Here is a 19,694-nt window from a genome sequence, read left to right as displayed (position 1 = left end):
GATAAAAAAGTTAAAGGTGTGTTTGCTTTGTCCGTCAATTGATTCTCTCGTCACTAACTTATCAACTCTTGAGGATGGGATATGACATGTACTTGAAACACCATGATAGAGGATTTGAGTTTTCTCAAGCCTACCACATAATTCTAACAGATTTCTGGTAGAGGTTTCTATTAGTCATCTTCTGAATTTCCCAAAGAGGTTTATATTCTTATTATCATCTTTTGGATGCCTTAGTCAGGGAATTAGTTGGTGAAATTGCATTTTGAAGGTGGTTAAGAGACATTTTATTAGTGCAATGCTGATAAATGAGAAATATACTAATTGAGCCAAGGTATTGGCTTGTCACTGTATCGAGTTCTCTAAAAGGATTTCGTCCCTATTGGGGTTATTAGTGCAGTGCTGATAAATGAGAATTATGCTAATTGAGCCAAGGTATAGGCTTGTCACAGTATCGAGTTCTCGAGAAGGATTTTGTCCCTATTGGAGTGAAGGGTTCTTTACGAGTGTTATTAGGTTTCAGATAATGTTGTCATCCCTATAAACTTGGCCACCTTATCAGAGAAATTTGTGCAGAGGCAACTACTTGGACATCATACCTTGGGTGGCTTGATTCAGTACTTAGAAGTATGTACCTAAAAATGGAGTTGTGGAGCAGCATTACATCACGGTAGTGATTTTCTTTTCTAGGGTTTTTGTGAAGACATTGCGCTCTCTGTGAAAATAAAATAGGCTTATTAGCTTATATAGAAAAGAGAAAAGTCACTGTTGGTGCTTAGAATGGCAAAATTTTAAGAAAACAAGCATCTTTCTTAGAATTTTATAGTTTAGCTAGTTTTTTTTTTCATCTTGCCCTGTGTTTAGATACTATTCTTTGCTTTCCAATTGTTTCTTTTCTCTATTTTATTGGGTTAATATTGTTTGTGTTATCTTTTCTATCTTTTTTTCTTTCTTTCCTAATTAAATCTCTGCTATCAAGGAGAAAAAAAACTCTGTCGGTGCTTTAAAATAGAAACTTAACTACAAATACCTCTTTCTTTTTTTAAATCTGTAACAACAAATACCTGTTAACTTCCTAAAAATAGAATCCCATCGTTGCACCATGCCCTCTAGATAAATTAGCTAAATTTTCCCAAAGCAACTCCGATTTACAAGATCTTCACATTCCAGAAATAAAACCAAAGATGTAAAAAAATATCCACACAAGAAGTGGAATTTATGGGCCTTGCCATGCTCTCGCATCATTATGTCATGGAGATTCTATTTTATGCTTGTAATCGGGCAGCAAACGGTGAGAATATTAATTCATTTGGAGCTTAAAGATATTTACGTCTCATAATAAAATAATTAGAAAATTAAAAGAAATAGATAAAGCTAATTGGAAACATTCCTTTGCTAGGAATTCAGGAGGAATGGATCCAACAAGAGGTCCCTAGGCACATCCCCCATGGATGATAAAAAGAAATCCATCTCCAGTGGAAATAAACACTTTCTCAACCAGAAAATTCTCCATTCTTCAGAAAACATACAAACTTGTTTATAAGGGGAGGAGATAGCAATCCAACCCTATTTCTTACTTGGTAAGACTATTTTGGATTCCTATTAAATAATCTCTAAAAAACAGAACATTTATCAAATCATATAATTCTGTCCATATTTTGGCCATCAACTATGATGAAGTCGGATTCAAGAAATTATGTTCTGATTGGATATATAACTGAATAACCTTTTACATGGCACTGTTTTAAAAACCAAAAAGGACCACAAAAAAAAAAGGAAAAATTAAATTTGTTCGCATCAACACTTGGTGGTAGTTCTGGCTCAGTCTTTTTTGCAGTGATCTCGGAACTTATGTGCTCATAATGATGCTCTTTCTTGTCGTACAATAAAGGCACTCTAATCGTGTGTCTAGCTTTCATGAGAATAGTGTTGAACTTAAAAATATCAGAATGACCAGTTTTGGGACATGATAACAAAACATTGAGTTCTTAACAGGATAGAAATGTCACTTCTGAAGTACCCCCCCCCCCCCCCAAACAAAAAAAAAGCAGGGTAGAAATGCCATCTAGCATCCCATCAAATCCAACTGGAAAAAAAATGGAAAACACGGTGTGGAGACTCTCAAGCTTAAAGTTCTGTAATGCTGCTACATTTCTGTCACTGCTTATCAGTTCAATCAATTTATGGTGGAGTATGTTGGTGAGCAAACTTTTTCTTTACAATGAATCTCTGTTTCCAATCAGAGGTAATCCAGTTACTGTGAAGCTACATTTGTGCTGCTATCACCATCCATTAAAATAGAAAATTCTTAGCTCTAACAATCAGTTATAGTATGGAATGAGTGTAGACCATCCTTCTTTTTCTTTCAAAGCTGCTAAAATTTCTGAATAAGAAGAGATCAGAACCATCAAGTTGGAAGTGATGTAATCTTTCTCTCACATCCATTTGTTTGAGCTGGCTGCGGAAGATGAGTGTTGATCCTTGTCATGTAATATTGAAGCTAACAGTTTCACAAGTGTTCAGAATTGCAGTGAAGCCGATAGCACTTTAACTCAACATCCAAAGAAATAAATTCTGTCAAAAGTCTCCAAGTTGACTATTCAATGTTTGTCATGATTTACGATATGAGTTATTTAACATGTTTATGTATTTTTGAAGTGTTCACCCCAGCATTGCTGTTTTACAATCACCAATTACTTGGGTGTCAAAACAGGTTGCAAAAGTGCAACCATCCATGTGACTGTTGGATTAATTGCCACTAAAGTATAATTGAGAGTTGAAAATAAAAGTTAATTATCCTTAAAAGTTTCCAAAATGTTGAAGAAATTTCCTCTGAAGGGCCATCGCTCTTTGGGAGTCCCAGATTAGGGAACCAGATCAGGACTGTGAATCAGGATATTCAAAAAACTTCAAATCGAGATTTTCATTTCATCTTAAGTCACATATCATGTGATTTTGAAGAGTACAGGTATAATTCATTTTTACTCATAATCAAGATTTCAACATCAATTCAATGAAGATCTTCTGTGATGTAGCAGTGCCTTGGCTATAAAACTGCAAAGAAGTTTGTAATATAACCATATTTCTTGTAATTGAACACTTCCCTAAGAGAAATTGAGACCTGGGAGACCACATGGGTCTGAAACATCCAATTACTGTGAGTTCAATTGGTGCAGTTCTGAAAGTGTTATGTTTTTTATTTTTCTTTTTCTTCTTTATTTCAGTCTACTTATCTAAAATTAATTATCTAGAACAGACATGACCAATCTGAATTGTAAATGCAAATTACAAAAATGACTGAATACATATGCTGCTTTTTCAATGGAGACTTCACAAATACGACAATCATTTTCTGAGGTTTGCTCTCCTTATCGAGTGTCTTTTGGTCTGTATGTCCAACTTTGGCAGTAGTTGATTAATTAAATTAATAAAACATCATTATTATCTAGGTAACATGAAGGATGATTGATCAAGTGACAGAAGTCATTCCAATGGTTCAGAAAAATTTCACTGTTTTTTTACTTATCTAGGTAACATGAGCTGTCTCCTGTGCTCTGTTTTGACTTTAGTCTCATGTCAGGAAATGATTCTATGGTATATGTTTCTATTGTTAAGAAATAAAAACTGTTTTACTTTTTGTTTGATTCATTTTGTGAGATGTGATTAACTAATTTTTTTTGTGTTGTGCTGCTCAACGAAAACATACTTAGAGCTCTGATTCAGGAGTTATAAACTTCTCGAGTTTTCATCCCCACAGTGGGAGGGATGTAAACTTTAAATCTGTAGTTTCAGAAATTATGCATCATTTCACAGTACAGTGCTAATGTTAATAATTTTTCAGGTTGAAGTGGAAAGGATGAGGGGCCGAGCACATGATAAGTTGATGAACAAGCTTGCAGCAGCAAGGCACAAAGCAGAAGAGAATCGAGCAGCTGCTGAAGCGAAGAGAAGCCAACAAGCAGCAAAAACTGAGCAGCAAGCAGAGTACATACGTAGAACTGGCCTTATCCCATCCTCTTTTTCCTGCTGTAATTGGTGCGCTTGAAATTCCTACCCTTATTATTCCTTGGAGCAGCCTTGGTCACTTTCACTAATTTTTTTTCTTTTCTTTTGTATTTTGTATTTAACATGCATATATTAATATGAGCATCATAATTATAATAGGGCTGTTTGGAATGTTCATTGAAAATGGTCTCATAAATTGTTCAGGCAATCTAGGTTTCAAATTTGCTGTGGAAAATACCTAGACTTGATTCTGCCAAAGTACTTATCATGCTTGGAGTGAGATCAATGGACCCCAAGCCAGAAACTAGAGTTTTAGAAAATGGGGAGTTTAGCAGTCCTTCAATCAAGCCAGATGGAGTTTACTATTGCAAAACCTAATCCTAACTCAATTTATTTCTAAAGCTGGAATTAGCTACTAGATCTGTTGAGGTGGGATGTGCGGTTAAATATGGGGGTGTTCTTGTGGAAATGATTGTGACAATGGCTGTCCATGTGGTTGCAAGAAGATTTTCCCTTAGTTAAATTATTAAATCTATACCTACCATATATATAATCACAATACTAAAATAACTATGTTAACAAAACATATTAGAGATCAATAACAGTTCTAAGAAGACAAAAACAAGTTATTACATTCAGACTTCCATATTCCATCAACCATTCCCAACTCAATTAGCCAATCCCTGCTATACATGACTAATGTATCATACATAATATACATTTCCCTGCTATACATGACTAATGTATCATGCATAATATACATATACACATACATGGAAAATGTGTATGTCACGCCTCGACTTCGAAGTGTTCATATCATTACCTATATTCAGCAACATGGAGTCATGGACTAGTGATTTGCCAGGTGCACTGTTGGATAGGTTTAGGATTCCTTTCATAGATCATCTGTCACAGTTCTTGTAAGTTTCTATTGAATTCCCTTCCTAGATTTGTTAAATTTTATGAAACGTGCAGTTATTCAGATCATGACAGAAAGACCTTTGGTTGTCACACAACAGAACTTTTCTCCAAGAAAAACCAAAGGCCATATGATTGTTGGTACTATTTGTGCAGCAAACTTGCAATAATAATGAGTTAATGAGTAGTCAATTTGGCTTATTTTCCACACGAGACATTTGGTATAAAAGAACATCTTATCGGCCTTTAAGCCTAGAACAAAGAGTGCAAGTTTGGCCTGGATAGCCCAAGTGTACCCAAGCCTGCCCAAAATGTCATGGTTCACACTGGGCTAGGGTTAGGATCTTGAGGCTTGGGCTGAGCCAGACCCAGCCCTTCGCTATATTTATACAGCAGAGAACGACTGCATGAATCAGAATCAACTTAACTTATTAAAACAGACGACCGAGAAAGAAAGGCTCCACGTTCTCCAGTCACGCTGCAATCGCTTGGTGTGATTGTTTGGTGAGAAGAGGAGAAACTCTACCGAAGGTTAAGATGTGCCCTAGTTAAGTCCTCTTCAAGGGTCCCATCAACAACCACCCCAGAGATCTATGAAGTACGGCCTTCAGTGCACATAATGAATATACTTGAGGAAAATGGATCTATCTGTCAAAGGCCTGTTAGACAGAAGAACTAACTCCTTTTGAACTCCATTCAAGAGGAATCTGTATGAGAATGTACTAACACATTGATGAGAAAGACGCACCCATTTGTCAAACAATCCTAACCTAACTAAGATATTTGAAAGAAAGCTCCACTCAATTCTATCATATGCCTTCCTCATATGACGGAAGGAGATGCACCCAATACTCAATCTAGATCGCACAATTGGCATCTTATGGAATCTAATCAAGACCCTTAACAGAGTGGATCCATCTTATTTTTCATGCCAAAAGGAGATAGGATTACCTAAACACGTTTTCCATATTGTGAATTCCATACCATAGATGTGCTAATATGATGTGAAAGTAGCCCATACCCTGTTGCTTAAGTTTTCCATAAAATTGAGTTATTGCAAGACTGGCCCCCTATCACCATGTATTAGATAAGATAGTAACTTCCTCTCAGTCCCCCCAAGGCAATTTCAAGTCTTACATTGTTTACCCTTTTCAAGTTGTATCTTATTGGGTTGTCCACTTTGTGGGCCTATGACCTCTTAATTTTCTGCAATTCTTCACTCACCACTTTTGAACAAAAGTAAAATGACTAACTAAATGAACCAAATGGAGTATAGCCTAGTGTGAATTATTTATGACATATATAAGGGTGTCTTGGATAAAACAAGCATCTCATGATAGTGCTCTTTATGTAACCCTAAATATCTATCAATTCTTTTTAGTCATGCAATGATGCTAAGTAGACAACTCTTTAGCACAATTAATGGCACCTCATCATCCCTAATCTTGACTCTCTTTTGGGTTCATTGCCTCCTTAAATCCATGTCACTAATGCTTTAACCAACCTTCTTCACCTTTGTCTAAGCTGAAGTAAAAATTTCTTATCGGATACTCTTTTCTTTTTCTTTGAATTTATTGATTCAAACTGACCTGCCCACTAACTTTTATTTGATTTTTCTTTTGGGAAAAACATCACCAAGCTGTTTGAGTACAATTTTCTTGTCTATAGGTTTCTTGTGAATATGTGGTCCTCATATGAATGATATTTTTTTCAAGACAACCGTTGGTGTTGGTGTGCAAATTCCTCTCACACCGGCAGCGTAGGAATTCCTCTCTTTTTATCTTTTTTACAATTTCCTCTTATACAAAGGAAACTTGTTGGAGGTGATAACTCATAAATGGATTTCCTTCGTCTTCTATAGTGTTATGCTCTAATGGAAAATAAGGGATAGGGATCACTCCGACATTTGTGTGCAGTTTTGGATGAAAAAAGAGAGATATTTAGGAAAAACCCGTCAAATAACAGAGATATTTAAGATATTTCTTAGGAGGGGCTATAGTGTTTAGGGTGGGGTCATGCAGTTTTGGTTTCAAGCGGGCATCGTGAAAAACATTAAGCTAGAAAATAAATATTTTCACTGATCTTTGAAGAGAAATCTAGATAATGTTCCAATTGGATTTTTAGAAAACACATGTCATTTTCCTCCAAATAAGAAGTTTAGCCAAATGTCCATTAAATGGGTCCTTATGTTAACATTGCTTTTAGGGGTTTTTTTATAAGTGTGATATGAATCTTAATTGTAGGGTAATTATGAGAACAATTCCACTTTTCCATTAAAGCAAATTTGCCCCAACTTGAAATAATGGTTGAATGATTTAGGAGGGACCCATAGTGTTCATTATGTCTTTCAATGTGATTTGGCTAAGGAGTAGAGGATTCTTTTCTTACTTGAGTCCTGAATGGGGTAAACATTCTTAGAAATGAATGATTGAGGAGTGGCTCCTTTTCTTGGCATGTGACCTAATGGCTTTTCTCTGTCATCCACATGATGCTCTCTTCTATGAGGAAATTAATGTCACCTTGTCCCCACTTAGTAAATTGACATTCCTAAAGAGTTATGGAAGTGGGCAAGTTGCTTGCACAATCCTTGTCGCCTTTTGTGGATACTACCATGTCATCTTACACTTGTTTGTGACCTGTGCTATACGGTGGCTTCACTCTTTTAGAGTCAGAGAACAAGTAGGACATAATGGTGGAGCACTATGTTGGCTTCACTTTTTTGGACCTCTTATCCTACTTAATTAGAAAAGCATATTTGCACACGCAGGAATCGGACTTGGCTCTTGTGCAGCCGTGGAGGGGTCTAGGTGGGATCCATCTATGAAATGATTATCTTATTTCTGTTTTTGTTGTTGTTTAGCAGTATTGCACCTGTGCAGCTCCTGCCACGGCTGCACAAGATCTTTTTCCCGTAAGAATCACAAGTAAAGAAAGATATTTTTTTTTTATTTTATTTTTTTTTTTTTTTGAGGGGGGAAGCCTATCAAGGGCACAGTGGCCACTAGGTGGGTGCCTGTGGAAGCCCGAGGTATCAGGGGGTGAGGGTGGAGGTGGAGGGGCGTGGCAGTGCATGCGAGTACCAAATGCAAATCAAAAGACTCAATCAAATAACCAAAACCTCGCGCATGCTTCGACAAGACATTGCCAAACTACCTAACCAAGTCATGGACCACGGATGTAATACTAGTCATGTGGTCATCTCAAAAAAACTTTGGCTGTGTTTAGTTGTCTAGAAAATATAAGTTTCCATCCAAACCATTTGAAAATATGAAGTTCCAAATGAAATATAAAATGCTGATTGTGGGGTTTGACAAAAGAACATGAGTGGCCCTACTCATTATTTATGATATTTTTTTTCATTAAAAAATTAAAACATGAGTGGCCCACTTCAATCTTGACACCAATTTTTTTTTTGGACTGAGTTTTCCTTAATCCATCACTGCAGGGCTTCACATGCACGTGAGAGTGTATCGGAAAAGCATTTTGAAGAACATACTAAAACCCTATAGGAGTTTGTGAAACCTAGAATGGTGTGGGGAAAGGAAAAAAATTCTCTTTCATTTTTTTTAATAAAAAAAATTAATTAAGTAAATAAGAAAGAATTCACTTAAGTACATATCTTCTTACATATTTTACCCAACGAAGCACGTCTAACTAGGTTATCAACAACAGATAAAACATCTATAATAAGAAAGAATTCACATCAATACATATCATCCGACATATTTTATCCAATGAAGCACGCCTAACTAGGCTATCAACAAGAGATAAAACACCCACCCTTCTTAATAAGATTAAATTGAACTAAATGTTTAGATAAGCTTATAAATATCATATAAAAGAGGAAAAAACAACAAAAGGATTCGTCTTAGATAGAGAATATCAACTTGTTTCAAGTAATCCATACAAAGTACGAAGTGATGGCAAAGACAGAGAGAATAACCTTACTCTCTCTTAGCTTTCGAAACAAAAGCATTATTAATGAATGACTTAAATCAGAAGGCAATAGGGGGGGCCGAAGGAATTCCGTATGCATACCCAATGGTCTTGTGCCCGTAAACATTTAGCAATTTCACAAGATAGAAACAAATGCCATTCTTATTTATAATTAAAACCACTAGCAAGAGATAAAGAGGGCATGGAAGTAATAGTCTAGGGAATCTTAAATTCAGCTATGTTGGGAATCTACGGATCAGTCCATATAGAGAAGGACCTACCATCCTAAACCCACTAGCACACTATTGACTTATGATCTTAGCAATACTGTTCTAAATTAGAGATCCCTCTCTTTCGAGAAACACAATCATCCAATAAATATCTCTTGGAAAATATTTAGATTTTAAGACTTTAGCCCACAGCTCATTTGGTCCAGCAAGAAGCCTCCAAGCCAATTTGAGCAAAAGAGAGTTATTGTGAATGTTAATCAAACGAAACCCTAATCCACCCCCATATACTTAGGTCTACAAACAGCCAGCCGCATACGAAAAAGGGCTCCATTTACGACTACCATATTCACCCCCTTTCCAAAATGTAAAAGAAATAAAATCAAGAGTCTCTAAAACTTTATGAGGATGTAAAAAAGCATGACATCAAATAAGTTGGAATCGAAGTTAAAACAGATTAACCAAAACAACACGACCAGATTGACTTAAGAGGTTTATTTTACACAAGTCAAGTTTAAATTTAACTCTTTTTTACCATGTGCTAAAGCGCTAAAGCAGCAAGAGTTCCAAGATACAATGCATACTCCTTAAGAGAGTGAACCCCTAGTTTGTTAAACACAAACCTCTGAAGGCAAGAGCATCAGACACACTAAAAACCACCCCAACCACTTAGAAAAAATAATGTTGAGCTGACAAATACTAAAAGACATTAACAATAGCCTACACAATCAACACACACTCTTTAGCCGCTTGACAGAAGACGAATGTGTCATCAACAAATAAAAGGTGAGTTAAACAAGGACACAATATGCACATTTGAAGATCTCTCAACAAACCTAGATCCCTATAAATATCTAATAATTTGTATAGACCTTTCATATCAATTATGAATAAATAAGGGCTAGAGGACACCCCTGCCTCGGGCCCCTAAAAGGCTCAATCAACCTAAAACAACTACCCTCCATCTTAATGAAGTAAGTACAAAAAGACATCAAATAGCAAACCATATCATACCACTTCTGATTAAACACTAAGAATTCCAACACTGCTTTGACACAACCTTATTCAACTCTATTGTAAGCCTTTGACATATCTAATTTGAGAGCTAAACTCCCAATTTACACTTAGACACACGAAGATAATGAAAATGTTCATGAGCCACAACAATATTACTAGTTATTTGCCTCTTACTAACAAAAATTGTTTGGAAAGGGAAAATGAAAACAGATAACAAAAGGCTTAAGTCTATTGGCCAACAATTTAGCAATGTTTTTACAATTCATAGACTCACAACGCACAAACTAATAGGCCTAAAGTCCTCAATAATCACATGTTTTCTCTTTCTTGGGAATAATAGTAATTAAAGTATGATTAGTTCCAAAAAGAAGATTTTCAAAGAATTCAAACACAAACTTAATAACATCCGTTTTAATTGCATCCGAACATTATGATAAAAGACAGCTAAAAACCCATCATGTCCTGGGGTCTTATAGACCCCAATGCTAAACATAGCATGTTTAATTTCATCATCTGTGGGATGGGAAATTAGGGCATTATTCTCATTTTCAGATATAATAGGTCCAAACAAACTATCCACAAAAGATGGGTGCCAGGGATTAGAAGTATTGTAAATATGATCAAAATGAACAACAAAGAATGAAGCCTTAGAAGGGGTGTTTTAGTGTTTACCTAGAATGAAAGGAATAGACTATTTCCTAAGTAGATTTTTAGACATCGAATGAAAATACTTCATGTTTCTATCACCCTCAGTAACAAGGGAACACCTAGACTTCTATATCCAAAAAAATTCTTCAGCCTCCAAAAATCAATAAATTTTATTATTTACCTCCTCTATACAATTAAGAACCAAATTAAGGAGTAAGTTCCAAAGATTATAGATAGCTAAAGTATTGAATAAACTATATTTTAGATTCTCAATGTTACCAAAAACATCATAGTTTCATTTTCTTAGGAGTCTCATTAACTCTTATGGACTTACATAGAACCTTAATAATATGCCATTTAAGCATGGTGGAGCTAATGCCCCAAGAATGGTCTTCCATAGAAATCAAAGGATTTAACCATGTCTCAAAAATAATAGAATAAATACACCCAACACAAAAGAAAAATAGAAACACAAAAGAAAAATAGAAACACAAGAACAAGATAGAAAAACTTAAACATAAGAGCAAGAAAAGGAAAAATATACATTGCATTACATTGAGTCAAAACATTACATTCATAAGAAACAAAGACAAAATACATTCACATGATGAGTTGTCCACTTAGAGGTCATTTCAACAAACAAAATTTTCCATAGGGCTTACATTCAACAAGCTACAAACATGGACTAAAATGTCCACAAAAACAGTAAAAATGACTGAAACTTGGAATACTAAGGATTCCGTTAAGACCAGCTGTAGACATCGAATTTTTTCACCTTGGGAAATGTATCAACAATGATGTTCTCTTAGAATCTCATCAGAAATCTCAGTCAAGAAAATATTTAGGGTTTTTTTAGCTAAATTGCCTTTGTGTTGGATTTTTCTAGGAAAATGTTAGTTTTTCTCCTTGTATTACTTGAGTGCACCTACATTTTTAAAAATAGAAAAAAAATGTCAGGCAAGATAAGGTTTTTATTTTTTGATCATGTTAAGCCCGAATCTGGAATATGGTACGAAGACGACGCTGTTTGCCATTATTTTATTGAATTACTATTTTACGGGTCCCCGCTTTGAGCACATGTTTGGCTATGTACCCGGAAAAAGTTGTCTCTAATCTCCACATCATTAGATAGCATTCGGAAAATCTTTCCAACAATGTATGGTTCTAATGTTCTATAGGTTATTATGGTCTATAGGTTATTCATAGGTTTTCCCAAAGATTACCTGTATCCTCTCTCTTGAGGTATGCAGGTCAGGATTAGCGTCTCAAGAGAGAGCGCTCTCTTTCTATCTAAGAGAGCCACCACATAGATAAGGGTCTAGGACCCCTAAATTTCTCCCCCCCCCCTTTGGGAGATGAAAATGTTCAAAGTTAATAGGTAGGAAGGTGTTAGGCACCCAACCACGACCAACTGATGGCCCGTCTCTTTCTAATTGGACCATTCCTAATAATCTTACTAATCCTATTAACTAGTCCTACTAACTAGCAGGTATATTGAAAGCAGTAAAAACATAGTTTAGGTATCTAAGCCAAAAGTAGTAAATCATAGGAAAAAGTACAACATAACAGCATAACCGAGGGTATTTTTGATAAAATTAACATTATAACAATTTGAAAACAAGGATATTTTGGGAAAATCAGCATTATAATGGCGTGTCGGGGATTTTAAATTCAATATATAGGTCTAATATAATGCAATAATGCATGCATAATTATAATCTAAACATAGCCATAGATTAGGGCAAAAGCCCTAATCCGGACACAATTTACAATAAATATCTACATACTTTTAATCAGTATATAAAACTATATTAGAATAACCAAAAAGGGAGGAGAGAGAAAAATACATTTTGTGGGTCCAACACGTGCTTACTAGGTGAATTCTATGAGAACCATCATCTTTGGATAAAGAAACCTTAATAGCAAGATTTTTGCTCAATGAGGGATTCTTAATTTGCTTCAATACCATCTCGTGTGTGATGACTGAACCAATCAGCTCATCCATGGATATGGTTTGCATATCTTTAGTCTTTTGGATGACTGTTACTTTAAGATCTAAGAACCTTAGGGGCTAGGTCACAAGTTCTATATGTTCTTCCCAAGTATGATAGCTCATTGATAATTTTGGTGATCCTAGTATACATCTCACTTTTGGTCTCATTATCGTGCATTTTAAATATTTTATCGGAATGCATAAAGAGATTTACTTTTGATTCTTTTTCTTGGTTGGTTCCTGCATGAGCTACTTCAAGGCATCTCTAGATTTCCTTAGCAATTTTATAAATACATACACAATTATATTTATCATATCCAAATGCACAATATAATGTTCATTGCCTTGAAATTGTGATGCCCATCCTTATTTTATTATGTCGTCCACTTTGCCTTGTTAACTAGAAGTTTTTCTCTAAGTTCATTGGCTATTGAAGGAGGCTCAAAACCACTCCTCTACAATATCCCACACCTCGAGTTCGGTAGTTTGCAAATAGATTTTCATCCTCTGTTTCCAAAAACTATACAATTGGCCATCAAATAGGGATGACGAGTTGCATAAGCTCCTTCCGATAAACACAATTCAGTTGTCATTACTCTTTAGCATATTACATCTTTTTTAAAATGACCCTGCTTTGATACCACTAATAGGATCGTATAGGCAACCCAAGAGGGGTGAATTGGGTAATGCAGAATCTTAGCCCAATTTGATTTCTTTCCGCTCTATCTAATAACTCTAACGACTCGTTAAATACATAGTAAAGTAAATATATCGGATATGGAGAAAGAAGATAGAGCCATCAATTTTATAGTGGTTTGGCATGACCTCAACACCATCCTACATCCACTGCTAAAGCCCTTGCTAACTTGGAATTCTACTAATACAACCTCCTTATAGGGTAGGAGAAACATCTCACACATTGATCTCCCTGAGATCAAACACACTCTCCTTATAAAGTAAAGAAACACCTCACATGGATCACTACCAAGATCAATCACTCAAAGATCAGGGCCTCAACACCCTTCACCACACAATCACTATAAAAGTGATAAACAATGGCTCATAACCAAAATGTAAGTTACCTCTTATGTAGGAAGATAAGCAAGTTGAAGCTCAATTCTAATCTCTTTGCTCATATGCTCATGCTCAAAATGTTCATATGAGATTCCTTTTGAAGCTCAATAGCTTTTGATCAATCACTCATATGATTTGCAAGTTTTAATTCACTTGGATTGAAGATTTTCCAATTTTATTCTAGTAACGTTTCTCCACAATTTGTCTGAGGTCTCTCTTGTGAAATCCCAGTTGTTCTTCTATTTAAAGAAAATGTTCCAACAATAAAAAAAAACTAGCTAGCCTTTATCTTTCTTAACGAACTAATTTTTCAAATGATGTTTGGATGCTTGAAGAGAGATATTCGCCTTTTGTTAAAAAAAGGGAAGATAACAAAAGGGAAGAACTAAAAGAGGAAGGTTGGCTAGAATTTTTTTAGACAAATGGAGTTGACCAAGGATTAACAAGTTTATCTCCCGCAGCCTTCACAATTGTTAGCTCCTTTGAATAGGCTTTCAAACCCTTCCTAGAGGCTAGTTCTAGAGGCATGAATCCCTTTATCGTAGAAGTCTTCGAGAACTAAGTTTTAGAAGCAAACTATTAGGAATAACTACTTGAGCTTCAATGGGTAGTAGGATCATTTGGGAAAATTCTCCGCAACCAATTAGAAACTATATTGGATTTGAAAATTAAAACTTTTGAGTAAATAATGAAGTGAACAAAATGACCACAAAGTTTGATCTCCAAATAATAATATCATATGTTAAATAAGTAACAATGTTAGTATAGGAAAACCTTCCCTTCAAATGAAAGTGATTGTTAATGGCATTCATTGTCAACATAAAATAAGGTAAAATTTGATAAAAGATTGTTTCAGCAACCAAACAAATCCTAATCATTCAAGAAACTTTCAATTCTTTGCCATGTATTAACATGGCTCACTCACATGCACTTAGGACCTCTTAATATATATGTTTAATCAAAATAGTAATAAAAAAATTGAAGTGTGACTTTATCAAATAATCAAGACTATTAAATCGTGATTCATTGACCTCAAGGGGGTAGCTCAGTTGGTAAGGACCTACACCTCGCAATGAGAAGGTAAGGAGTTCAACTCTCCTTGGGACTTATATGTCAAAAAAAAAATCATGATTTATTGCAACTTTTCACATCGTAGTAGAATGTGGCAATCTCTATCCATGCAAACAATTGTATATCGTCAATATTCGGTCTTGCACCAACAACTGCCTAGCTCAGTTGGTGAGCCGTGGTGCGCTTCATGCCCATGCTCACCAGGAGGTCTCGAGTTCGAGTCTCCTGGCTGGTACCTTATCCCCTCCCCGGTCTTGCAAGTTTGTGCATTTTCTCTTTTTTAACTGTAGTTATCTTCCTAACCCTTTTTTAGTTAAGTTTGCACTAAATAGAGAGATTTTTTTTTTTTTTTTTTAAAGGGAAAAAACCTTAATTGATCTCATGATTCTTATGCCTAGACTCAGGAGCATGCAAAATTACCGCCCGATCTCTTTTGAAATAAAAAATCTTATTCATATTGATACCCATGTGCGCTCTCTGATTGGCCCACGTGTTGGCGCAAGGCTACACATACGACCAAGCTGCGATCTCTTACCCAAAAAAATATTTTTTACATTATTATTAAGTTATTAAGAGTTGACTTAGGAAATATTTACACAAATGCCAATAGATTCTTATCACTGTTGACAACTTGACAACAGATGCATATGAGTTCATTCTTATAACAAACTACCCTTGGACAAATCCTTAGTTAGAAAATCTAATTAGAACCATTGTTAAGTATTACCTGGGGCTAACAATCTTTTTCAGAGTTTCCAACATGTAGTAAATGTGAAATATATTTTGGGTGGGTACCTAGTACTCTATCTTATTTTACTAGGTAGAGAAGATGAGAACCAACAAATTTGAAACCAAGACCTCCTAGTAGGATGGGCATTCATACTTCACACTCTACCAATTGTACTAGGCAGTTGTGATGATTTATTTGCCACTTACCAAAAGTTCGACATCATATCGTATTTTTACATCCATCACCATATGTCACCTACCAAAAATGGATGGATTTAAGCAAATGAGAACCACAAAAATGTGGAAAAAATGTCTTGCAAGTTATCTTAAAATTAATTAGATTATTAAAATACCCTTAAATATCTTTATAAATGAAATACAATCTTATAATTTTATGAAAGTTTGGAAAAAAATGTCTTAAAATACCCTTAAATATCTTTATAAATGAAATAACAATCTTATAATTTTATGAAAGTTTGGACTCACTTACTAACTCATTATCATACTTACTTCAAATTGAGATTTTGACTGCTATGGTGGAATATTGTTCTCTATTATACCCATCTCAACCATCCAATTAGGTCTGGATAAGAAAAACATAACTTTGTGACCAGACATCACCAACATAATTTCAATGCATATTAAAAGTCCAACCTCTTGGGCGGTCGGCGTAATTTGAAAAATTGAATTGGAATCGGTGGAATTGGCCAATTTGAATTGGAATCGGTTTAATTGAATCAGAATCAAAGCGGAATTAGTCGTCTTTGATTCCGATTAATTCCAATTAACATAACCAATTTTTATATTTTTTCTTCTTCTTTTAATCAACAAACTAACATAAAATCAATGAAATGTGTTTCTTGTAGTTAGATCTACAAACCTTAGAAAATAAAATAAAAAAACTCCAAAAGATCCGAAGATATCAAAGATATTTGGAAATGTTTGCATCTTCTTAATTTGTAATTCTAATTGGTAAAAACAAATCTTAAGATGCTGTCGTGTTTTATACACCTCTCAAATACAACCATGAATCACGCCTCTCACTCTCTTCTCTATTAAAAACTCCCTATTTTAATGTTTGAAATCGTTCCCTCCCATTCATTTCAAATTGCACACAAACGTCGGAGGAAACCTTCGCCCGTCCAATTCCAATCGATTCAAATTTGCTTCGAATCGAATCAATTGGCACCAATTCCATGTCTGATTCTAGATTTTAAAACCCTTGGCCGTTGAAGCATAGTAGACTGCTAAGCCTATCATTTCCAAAACATTCCCCCAATACACTGAATTATCAAAATGAAAAACCGGATTATATCGGGTTGGTACTGGAATTGTTTGATCTTAACAAAAAAGAACCGATTAAAACCCAACCCAGATTCTAAATTGAGTTAACATTTCAACACGTAACCGGGTTCAGAAGGTTTCAGCAACATGTCATCAAGTCCTCGGCGGAACAAAATCAGAATTTTCAAAATTGAACCAAATTTGATTAATTGGGGTCGGAATTGGGTCACTAAATAACTCTACCCGTCGGCAGTCTTGAACCAAACCAAATATTGATCGTATGGACCATATCCCAACTTAGACGGGATAAGTTCCTAGGAAACAGATCCTCTACGGTGCTGGTGCCTCTTCATTGTGCATCCGACGACTGGGTTGACATGATGCACATTGGGATGTATGCTGAGATGAGCATTATGCCAACCCAGCCATCAAAGGCACGTTGGAGCATGGTTCGTAATCTCGGTATTGAATCGGTTGGATAGGATCGAGATCGTCCAAACTCGGGCCAAATATGACACTTTTGCCCCTATTATTTTAGTAACAAATTCATTTTTTTACCTTTTTACCCTTCTTTGTACAGGTGATCGGATCGTATTGATCATATGGACCATATCCCAACTTAGACAGGATAAGTTCCTGGGAAACAGATCCTCTCTGGTGCCGATGCCTCTCCAATGTGCATCCGACGACTGGGTTGACATGATGCACATTGGGATGTATGCTGAGATGAGCATTATGCCAGCCCAGCCATCAAAGGCACACTGGAGCATGGTTTGTAATCTCAATACTGAATCAGTTAGATCGGATCGAGATCGTCCAAACTCGGGCCAAATATGACATTTTTGCCCCTGTTTTTTTGTAAAAAAATATTCTTTTACCTTTTTACCCTTCTCTGTACAGGTGATCGGATTGTATTGGGATCGGTCTCAACTGATACCAATTGATCCGGCCAAAACCGGCCGATCCAATCCGAAATTACAAATTATGCGTTGGAGAGACACCCACGCCGGAGAAGATCTGAATCTAAGCTGTGGTTGGTTCAAGAATAGCTGCCCTTGAGTCGTTGGTTGGTCAGAGTCACTCACACAAAGGGCCCTCGATACTCGATAGTCTTACGTCAAAGACGCACAAGAAATATGGGGACCACAGGAAGTCTCGTACACCCTGTCAGAGGAGCCCATGAAAATCTTAATAGCGTAGTGATGGATCGGAGTGAAAACGACGTTCCCCCTTTCACACTTCCTTTCTTTTTCCCCTCTTTTTATAAAGAAAAAATTCATTATACCTTTTGGAATTCGTATAGTTTGAGATGTAAATACCATAGCTTAAGTGAGAAGATCCTTATCTAAAGCCGTTCTTTTGGAATCTTTTTGTAGTTAGAATTATTACTACATTAAGTTTTATTTTTAGGCTACATAATACAAAGAGAGAGATGTTTCACTATGATGCTAGAGTGTACTTTTCCACCAATGAGGGATGAGAAATTGATTCATCCAATAGAGCGGTTTTTAATAAAGACAATGTGTAGGGTCTTCACGTAAGAATCTGCACATTGACGTCATAAAATATTTTTCCTAGAATACAGAAGGCAAAAAGTTTCGTACACGATCATGCAGGATGCACAACCGTATTTACAATCATTGGATGAGGATGAGGGACCATATACTATACAAAATCATACTCATCCAATGGTTGAAAGTATGACTATGTACCATGCATGGTCATGTACGAAACTTCTCCCCAATACAAAAATTCTAAAGAGGATCTATATTTTACATAAGTGGAGGAGATGCTCAATGGTGCTTTTCTACTAGTGTTTGAAACCAAACTAGTGTAAACTCTTCAGTAAACCTATATTAATTACTTAGTAGATTGACTAGTATAGATGATACTTATTAATTGGTGTATATCAATCTCAATTTAAATTTAGGGAAAAGAAGGCTGCTAAGCTACATAACTCTTGCGCCGAGACATAGTAAGGGTGAAATGATCACCATATCTCTCATGAAATGAAAACTTCCACCTCAGTCCAATGCCCTTGTGCGTGCTCTCATTGGCTTTGTCTTGGTATAGGGCCACACAACCTTGTAGCGATCCCCTACCTTAACTTTATTATTGAATGATTTTTTTTGTTTGTTCTTTCTTAATTAGGTTTCAATGTTGAAATCTTTTCACAATGAATTCAAGTTGTTCCATTGAAACACTAATTGCTAAACTAAACATTTTCTTACTAAAAAAAAAAAAACATTCTCTCTCTCTCTCTCTAATTTCAATGGCTAAGCTTGAACAATGTGATATCTAGTCCTTTGACAAAAATGATGCTCAACTCAAGTCGTTTATATTTAATCTATGGGAAAAGGTAGACGCGCTATCAGGGTGCCCAACAAGTGTCTTTTTCTCTCCTCTTTTTGAAAAGACCTAGTTGCCCTCTTGCGTCCATCCCTAACATTGGTATATATATCTATCTCATCGAAAACTGATGACATGCCCAACCTTCTCCCTTGGTCTTATACTTGGAAGGTATTTACAATGGTCAAACTTAATCTATGGGAAAAAGTTAGACACACCATCAGGGTACTCAACATGTGTCTTTTTCTCTCATCCTTTTGAAAAGTCTTAGTTACCCCCTTGTGTCCATCTCTATCTAATCCAAAACTGACGACATGCTGAACCCTCTCCCTTTGTCTTATGCTTGGAAGGTATTTACAATGGTCAAACTTGATTCAACCATCCAAATGCATCTGATTTATAGACGACGTATCATTTTGATGTGGAGTATGGTCTACATTTGCACA

General features: G+C 35.7%; 1 protein-coding gene across 4 annotated transcripts in view; it reads left to right on the top strand.

Moving 5' to 3' along the window:
• The window catches only part of LOC122646871, a 29,583-nt gene extending 25,425 nt beyond the window's left edge, over window positions 1–4,158 (top strand). For all 4 annotated transcript variants that reach the window (XM_043840498.1, XM_043840497.1, XM_043840499.1 and 1 more), the window contains one exon: window positions 3,839–4,158. In XM_043840498.1, coding sequence (XP_043696433.1) covers window positions 3,839–4,042 — 204 coding nt within the window. In that variant the 3' untranslated portion in view covers window positions 4,043–4,158. The remainder of the gene's footprint in view (window positions 1–3,838) is intronic.
• Window positions 4,159–19,694: the final 15,536 nt, after the last annotated feature.

Source organism: Telopea speciosissima, chromosome 11 (assembly GCF_018873765.1).
Source record: "Telopea speciosissima isolate NSW1024214 ecotype Mountain lineage chromosome 11, Tspe_v1, whole genome shotgun sequence".
NCBI classification, from domain to species: domain Eukaryota; kingdom Viridiplantae; phylum Streptophyta; class Magnoliopsida; order Proteales; family Proteaceae; genus Telopea; species Telopea speciosissima.
Note: the sequence above shows the minus strand (reverse complement) of the source record. Positions and strands in the feature narration are given on the sequence as shown.